At 42.3% G+C, this 9,012-nt stretch overlaps 1 protein-coding gene across 1 annotated transcript; it reads left to right on the top strand.

Annotated features, from left to right (window-relative positions):
- Positions 1–4,515, top strand: LOC106581058 (claudin-3). Its single transcript, XM_014162769.2, has 3 exons — positions 1–706; positions 1,957–1,973; positions 2,581–4,515. Exons 1-3 carry the CDS (start codon positions 245–247, stop codon positions 3,239–3,241), a joined length of 1,140 nt encoding a protein of 379 aa, XP_014018244.2. The 5' UTR covers positions 1–244; the 3' UTR covers positions 3,242–4,515.
- The last annotated feature ends 4,497 nt before the right edge of the window (positions 4,516–9,012 follow it).

The following is a 9,012-nucleotide window of genomic DNA, read 5'->3' as shown; positions in this document are numbered from 1 at the left end:
GCTTGTTCTGGGGGTCGTTGAAGAAAGAAAAGAAAAAACATTTGAAAACCTCCTTGGCCAATCGCCATGAGACTCTACCTTCTGTTGGTGGAGTGCTATAAAGATAGCTGGGAGTATACAGGTGGTGAGAATTCCAGAGCAGAACCCAGACAGTGAAACCGTTCTGTGCGTGAAGTTGAGACAGTGAAGTAAAGAGAGTGAAGACACCTGTAGACTTGCTTACAGAGGAAGATAAAACAAGAAAATGGCTGTGTTGGGACTAGAGATCCTGGGGATGATCCTGGCTGTCCTGGGTTGGATATTGAGTATCGTGTCCTGCGCCCTGCCCATGTGGAGGGTGTCCGCTTTCATCGGGGTCAACATCATCACGGCTCAGACCATCTGGGAGGGCATCTGGATGACCTGTGTGGTCCAAAGCACAGGCCAGATGCAGTGTAAGGTATATGACTCCATGCTGGCCCTCAGCTCTGACCTGCAGGCAGCCCGAGCCCTCACAGTCATCTCCATAGTTGTGGGAATCATGGGGGTGCTGGTGGCCGTGGTGGGGGCTAAGTGTACCAACTGTGTGAAGGACGAGACGGCCAAGGCCCGGGTGATGATCGCAGCGGGGGTAGCCTTCATTGTAGCATCGCTGACCCAGCTGATCCCTGTGTCCTGGTCAGCCAACAGCATCATCATGGAGTTCTATAGTCCCATCACTCCCGAGGCTCACAAGAGGGAGATTGGAGGGGCTCTCTACCTGGGCTGGGCTGCAGCCGCTTTTCTCCTCATTGGGGGGTGCATCCTGTGCTGTAGTTGCCCCCCACAGCCTGAGAAGAGGTATGCAGGGTCGCCCTCGCGGATGGTGTACTCCCTGACCAGGTCTGTGGCCCCCAGCGGCTATGACAAAAGAGACTATGTTTGAACTGACCTGGATATCTGGCAGCAGCTGCTTTCTGCTTTCTGCTCAGGGGATGAAGGACATTTGATACCAACCTTGAATTCCAGACCAGATAAAATGGTGGTGATTTCTACCAAAACAATAAAATACTGCTTTTTACTGGATCATTTTTGATGGTGCTCTGTTGAAGGGGAACACACCAAACTGGACTTGATGTACTTTCATTTCATACTGTATGCCTATTTAAAATATACTAAGGTGTTGTAAATATTGTATTGTAATCTTAATATTTGAAAGAAGTTGAATTGAAACCATCTGCATTGTTACATTTTATATTCTATAAACTGAATGAATAACAGATTATGTTGTGCGTATGTTGGATAACAATATGCCAAACACTGACAGTTTAACAGCTTTTGTTAAGTGTGAAAATATAAACTATTTTGATGTTTGATGTGTGTCAATTTCACAATAAAAATAATAAAAACAATAAAAAATAAAAATAAAAAATATTTTTTTAATACGATGACAGAAAAATATAACTTGTTGCTATATGCTACTTTATACAGTACATTTCATTAACATTATTAAGTGATTTGCTACATGGGAAGTGCCACTAAGTCCTGTGCTACTCGCTATACAGTTTATAAGAAAAGTATGTTTGAATCTCTCAACTTATATCAGAGAACTGCCTCTGTGTCATTCATTCTACCCAGATCAGGAAATAACAGGCATTTTCCTTCACTGATCCTTGGGTATCCATGGTAATGATGTGTTGAGTTGGATTCTCTTTCATAGCTGCTAGCTACCTGGCTGACTACCATATCTGTTGGGCTTAGATAACAAGGAGCTTGCTTTGTCAGCCCCCCACTTTCAGCCATTCCAAAATGGCCCCCAAAACAATGGGTCTGTTTCATAGCAAGATGGGTATCGGAGTGAGTTATCAACACTGGGTCATGAAAGTCTATTATCCCAGTTTCTGGGGCATAACTAGGGGAGACCCTCCCAGTTGTTAGGATTTCAAGGGCACTGGAGTCAGTGACAGACAGACATGACCGTTAGACCACGTCAAATAGAGTGAACAAGACAGCTTGTTGCCGATGAATTGAGGTCAGGCATTCTTCTTTTACAAGCTGCTTCATCTAATGCTGTGAGAGATTAGGGATAATCTATTAATGAGTAAAGGGAAATTCCCCCACTTTTCAACCTCATTTTTTAATTTCGGTTTAAAAAATATATATATATAAAGTTAAAAAGTTCTAACCGATGTCAAAAATTAAAACATTTTAAAAACTGTGATTTTCAAACACTATGAGATTCGCAGTGACGTGAAGAGCAAGATAATTCCCTCCCTCTGGCTAGTAACTCCTTGCAGGTTTTGAAAACCACATTTCTTTTTGCAACTTTTAATCCTACCCTGTGATGTCACAAGAGAAGCATTTTTTTTGGACCTTCCAGGGCTCCTCCCTTCAGCTGATCTGGGATATAAAGGATACTTGTCTTCCCGGCTGCACCAGAACATCACACATCACAAACTCACAGGTGCTAGGGGCTAAATTAAGTCAATTGGTGTTAGTGTCTCTGACTCTGGCTGGTCTCTTTCTTTCTCACAGATCCTCTGTCAGATCCTCTCAGGTATCTCAGGTGTGACGGAACACGGCGCACTGAAAGGAACACAGAAGGAGCTCCAGCAACAACAGAATTACCACCATGTCTGCAGGGTTGGAGTTAGTGGGGATCGCTCTATGTGTATTAGGATGGATCATTGCCATCGTGTCCTGTACCCTGCCCATGTGGCGAGTAACAGCCTTTATCGGCAGCAACATCGTCACGGCTCAGATCATCTGGGAGGGCCTGTGGATGACCTGTGTTGTCCAGAGCACAGGCCAGATGCAGTGTAAGGTATACGACTCCATGCTGGCCCTCTCCCAGGACCTCCAGGCCGCCAGGGCCCTCACGGTCATCTCCATCCTCCTGGCCATCCTGGCCGTGCTCATCGCCATCGCCGGGGCCAAGTGCACCAACTGTATCGAGGACGAGGCATCCAAAGCTAAAGTCATGATCATCTCTGGGGTGTTCTTCATCGTGTCGGGAGTCATGCAGCTGATACCAGTGTCCTGGTCAGCCAACACTATCATCAGGGACTTCTACAACCCGCTGCTGACTGATGCTCAGCGCAGGGAGTTGGGGGCAGCGCTCTACATTGGCTGGGGGGCTTCAGCCCTCATGATCCTTGGGGGAAGCCTCCTCTGCTGTTCCTGTCCCCCTCGGGAGAAGAGGTACAACCCCTCACGGATGGCATACTCTGTCTCACGCTCTGCCCCAGGTGGGCCCGGTTTCGAGAGAAAAGACTACGTGTGATGGGACGATGGATGGGACAAGGACTATTTATGTAGCAACCAAAAACGTTATTCTACACATGTTTCTAATGGGGCTTCATGAATCCCAACGAGACTCCGCAATGAAGGGATGTGTTTGTTTTTGCTTTTTTTTACCATTGTTTTGTTGGATTTGTCTACGTGTGTACAGTATTTGTCTCTGTAATATCTACTCTGAAGGAAAAGCATAGAAGTTCCGGGCTGGCTGTGTAAGAAAGACATTTGAGAAGGATCATGTGCTTTCCATTTGGGTTTAGTGAGAACAAAGGAAATAAAGAATAAGATCAGTAGTTTCTACATGTATTAATTTAATTACAAGGTTTTAAGGGTTGGATTATTAGTGAGCTATGCATATCCATTGAAAATATATCAAGCTCATTTAAAAACATTCACAAGCCTAATTGAATTAATGACATAACCTTTGTACTTTTATGATTATTCCTGTCTAAGATGTTCGTCATTGAGTCCATTAATATTTTAAATCACTAACATTTAATTATTTCCGTAGCTTCAGGCAACTACGCTACATTAAATGATATAGAATGTATAATATTCAATCATTATCTTCTCATTGACATTTCTCTATGTTATTGCCTCATATAAATGATGCATTGCTTCGGTTTCAGAAACTAAGGATGTTAAAAATACTACATTTTACTGATGCCTTCATAAAAAGAAAGAGGTGGAAATGTTTTTTTTTTCACTGTAAGAATACAGTAGATTGAACAAAATCAGTATGTTCACAAATACTTTTTTAAGGAACTGTGTTTCTTTTTTATGTAAGATTTGAATTTTGTGTTGGAATATTTTTGCATTTTGTTTTGTAAAAGACTTTGTGAAAGAGATGCATTTGTTTGATGGTGATGTTCTATCATCAGTGTTAAGGGTGTGATTGTGTGATGTAATCATCTGTTTGGATGCCAGGAAGAGTAACGGCTGCCTTGGCAGCAGCTAATGGGGATCCTAATAAAATACGAAATACTACTAACATACAGAGTACTGTAACTGTACTGAATGCTGTCACCTGCACTCCAGATAGATGACAGATGTATTCAACACAGTGTGGATAGTGGTGTACAGAGGGAAGGGAGAACAGGTTGGGAGCAGACGAACTGAAGGCCTCAGTGTTTTGGGGCAATGAGGAGAAATGGGGCATTGTGCACCTGTGTCCAGCCAGAACAGTGCTACTGTGTGTGTTAGTCCTGCAGTGTTAACTGCACATCACCCGCTTTTCAATAAAGACAGTTATTTTATGAAGGTTTGCATCTCTACTGGTTTCATTCAGAAAGCAATAATCAATTATGCATATATTTTCCTCTTGTTTTATTTAGTTACCATCTGCACACAGAGGTTCATACACTACCAACAATATATTTGTTGTACTTCAGCAATTTTGTAATGTTTTTTTTTATCCAATGAGAAGGTGATGGATGCTGGGATAAAGATCAGTACATGTGCCAGTGTAAAGGTAGCCTCAAATGCAATCCAAGAGGCCATGTTACCGCCACCAATCAGCAACTTTACCACAACAGCAATAAACAATTACCAACAAGAGATCACCTCACAGGTGCAGGTGACAAATGTTATGTCAGCAGAGTAGGAAAAGAAGACTGAAAGAAATGATGGAAAGGTAGAATTATAATCAGTAGCAGCAGGCCTATAGCATATGTCATCTTCAAGAAATACACAGGAACCAAATGTCTAATTGTTTCTAAAAGCAATTTGAAGTCTGTTTCCTGCATGCTGGCTGTGACTTTAAGACTTCCAGTCTCATGTTTAAAACACATCCTGTAGCACCTTACAAATGCTGAAATATTAATTGGGCTCTCATAGTAAATATGGGAGAGAAAAGTCCCTGGAGACTGGAGTCTCACCTTACCAGCACCTTACCAGCCAACTGTTGTCTCTTCCTCCACATATCAATGTCACTTCAAACAAAATATATATCTAATCATCATGACTGGATCCAGTGATATGAACTACTGTACAGTTTCAGCTTGGCTATAGTCCATTGTTCAGATTATTTCCTCCAAAAGGGGGGATAAAATGTACATTAAAAATCTAAGATATGCATATGAATAGAATAATCAGCTCTATAGTTATTGAAGCATGGTGTTCCTACATTTTTCCGTTGACTATTCAAATGACTTTTCAACTGAGTCAAATGCAACCTTTTGACATTGCAACATAGGGTAACAAGCATTCAACTACTGTAACAAAACTGTATGAAATCCAATCATGATGATTTCAAAGTAATGTAATTTGATACAGTTGAAAAACAAAACCAATGTATTTGTAATTTGCGTTGTGTTTTGTTGGCTGACGGATGGTCCTACTAAATGAAAGTTAGGATAGTGGGATCTCTTTCTAAGATGTTTGAAAATCTTGGAAGTGTGATGTCCAAAAGCTTCAGTTTCAACAGATGTAGAGCTGGTGAGAGACTATTATTAAACTGATCACGTTAAGTGGTACCTGCTACATATGCAGTTCAGATGGCTTTTCCTATACAAGACTGGGGCAGTATAGGGTGTTTGAAGGGTGTTAATCATTGATCCCACCTCAGGGTTATTTCAGCAGTATTACCATGGAGGGCTGGAGATCTCTATGCCTCATAAAGTATATTTGGTTTGGGGGGTTATACAGCAGTCAATGCAAAATTTTAAATTGAAAGGACTAAGGAAAGTAATGTTAACACAGTAAACAAAGCATTCCTCTCTGACATGAGTCATACAACTAGAGTTCAGAGATAGTGAGAGACTATTATTAGACTGATTACGTTTAATGGTATCTGCTGTGTTACATATGCAGTTCAGATGTCTCTCTCTCTCTCTCAGCTCTACTCTGCTGGCTCTGGACAGCGAAACCCTGACTGATCACATGACCGATACTGAGCTACATGAAGGGACAGAACAGACAGAGAAGTTGCTAGGCACCTGGAGTCCCGAGGGAAAAGGCCTTCCTTTATTCATCCACCATGAAAGGAACAACACAGCCCCTTTGTGTGCCCTGTCCTGTCTACTCTGTCGGAACAAAACCTTAGAAACTACATATTTAGTGTAATGAACAGAGTAGCTAACAAAGGACTGATCTGTGGAAGCTACCTCCAACCATTTCTAAATGTGTTGGTCAACACACAGCTAATCATTAAAGATCTCTTAAAATATATATATTTTTATAGATCGCTTTTGGGGTGGTTTACAAACTGTCTTAAAGGGCCAAACAGCAGATGAAACAATACCAAAGAGTACTCCCTGCCACCAATGTTCCCTCAAGTGTTTTTCGTTACTGAGCAAATTTCAGGTCTGCTGAGCCATGGTGTAGCCGGAGGACTGCTAGCTTCCGTCCTCCTCTGGGTACATTGACTTCAATACAAAACCTAGGAGGCTCATGGTTCTCACCCACTTGCATAGACTTACACAGTAATTATGACAACTTCCAGGGGACGTCCATCAGCCTATCAGAGCTTTTGCAGCATGAACTAACATGTTGTCCACCCAATCAAAGGATCAGAGAATTAATCTAGCACTGAAAACATAAGCTACAGCTAGCTAGCACTGCAATGCATAAAATGTGGTGATTAGTTGACTCAAAGAGAAAGACAATAGTTGAACAGTTTTGAGCAAATGTATTTATTCCAAAATGAAGGAGAAGCAAGAGAGAAATAGAGAGAGAGATTTCGTAAATGTTTTCACTTCCAGTTTCACTTACTTAGCTAGCAAATGCAGCTAGCTAGTTTAACCTACTGAAACACCCTGCTCACAGAGGTAGTACTATGACTTTCCAACACAACACTGGAACTCTTCCAAGTCAAGGTAAGCTTTTGGTATTACTAATTTATTGCCACCGGGGCCCACCGGTGTAGCTGCTTACTGACTGTACACTAATGTTACTGCATGATTGTAGCGGGTTTAATAACGTTCTATTAGCTATGTTGACTATGACATTACATTAGCTAATATGGTGACAACGATCTAGGCTGTTTGTAAAGGTTTGGCTTGGAAAGGTTTTTCCACCTGTTAAGATACAGCTGATTTGTTGTGGATTGAAGTCCACAAGCGAAGGCAATAGAAGTAATACAACGTGGCTGTTGTGAGAGTGAACTCTGTATACACATGATCAGGGGTGTATTTATTCTGCTGATTCTGTTAAAAAACGTTTCTTAAATGGAAGCAAACAGAACAAGGATAAACATACCTGAATTTGTCCAATAGAAACTCTTATTTGCTAGATGCAGGCAAGAGTGTGCAAGGCGGTATTGACCTCTGTGCACCTAAACTCAGCAAAAAAAGAAACGTCCTCTCACTGTCAACTGGGTTTATTTTTAGCAAATTTAACATGTGTAAATATTTGTATGAACATAACAAGATTCAACAACTGAGACATAAACTGAAAAAGTTTCACAGACATGTGACTAACAGAAATGGAATAATGTGTCCCTGAACAAAGGGGAGGTCAAAATCAAAAGTAACAGTAACAGTCAGTATCTGGTGTGGAAACAGCTGCATTAAGTACTGCAGTGCATCTCCTCCTCACCTCCTCATACTCGTCGCCAAACCCACTGGCTCCAGGTCATCTACAAGACCCTGCTAGGTAAAGTCCCCCCTTATCTCAGCTCACTGGTCACCATAGCAGCACCCACCTGTAGCATGCGCTCCAGCAGGTATATCTCTCTGGTCACCCCCAAAGCCAATTCCTCTTTTGGCCGTCTCTCCTTCCAGTTCTCCGCTGCCAATGACTGGAATGAACTACAAAAATCTCTGAAACTGTAAACACTTATCTCCCTCACTAGCTTTAAGCACCAGCTGTCAGAGCAGCTCACAGATCACTGCACCTGAACATAGCCCAGCTATAATTTAGCCCAAATAACTACCTCTTCGCCTACTGTATTTATTTATTTATTTATTTAGGTCCTTTGCACCCCATTATTTCTATTTCTACTTTGCACTTTCTTACACTACAAATCTACCATTCCAGTGTTTTACTTGCTATATTGTGTTTACTTTGCCACCATGGGCTTTTTTGCCTTTACCTCCCTTATCTCACCTCATTTGCTCACATTGTATATAGACTTATTTTTCTACTGTATTATTGACTGTATGTTTGTTTTACTCCATGTGTAACTCTGTGTTGTTGTATGTGTCAAACTGCTTTGCATTATCTAGGCCAGGTTGCAATTGTAAATAAGAACTTGTTCTCAACTTGCCTACCTGGTTAAATAAAGGTGAAATAAAAATAAAAAATAAAATGGACTGCACCAGATTTGCCAGTTCTTGCTGTGAGATGTTACCCCACTCTTCCACCAAGGCACCTGCAAGTTCCCAGACATTCCTGGGGGGACTGGCCCTAGCCCTCACCCTCCGATCCAACAGGTCCCAGACGTGCTCAATGGGATTGAGATCCGGGCTCTTCGCTGGTCATGGCAGAACACTGACATTCCTGTCTTGCAGGAAATCACGCACAGAACGAGCAGTATGGCTGGTGGCATTGTCATGCTGGAGGGTCATGTCAGGATGAGCCTGCAGGAAGGGTACCACATGAGGGAGGAGGATGTCTTCCCTGTAACGCACAGCGTTGAGATTGCCTGCAATGACAACAAGCTCAGTCCGATGATGCTGTGACACACCGCTCCAGACCCTCCACCTCCAAATCAATCCCACTCCAGAGTACAGGTCTCGGTGTAACGCTCATTCCTTCGACGATAAACGCGACTCCGACCATCACCCCTGGTGACACAAAACCACGACTCGTCAGTGA

Source organism: Salmo salar, chromosome ssa20 (assembly GCF_905237065.1).
Source record: "Salmo salar chromosome ssa20, Ssal_v3.1, whole genome shotgun sequence".
NCBI lineage: Eukaryota > Metazoa > Chordata > Actinopteri > Salmoniformes > Salmonidae > Salmo > Salmo salar.
Note: the sequence above shows the minus strand (reverse complement) of the source record. Positions and strands in the feature narration are given on the sequence as shown.

Bases quoted from the DNA above. Each gene is read 5' to 3' on its own strand.
- LOC106581058 (XM_014162769.2), top strand. From the start codon at position 245: ATGGCTGTGTTGGGACTAGAGATCCTGGGGATGATCCTGGCTGTCCTG.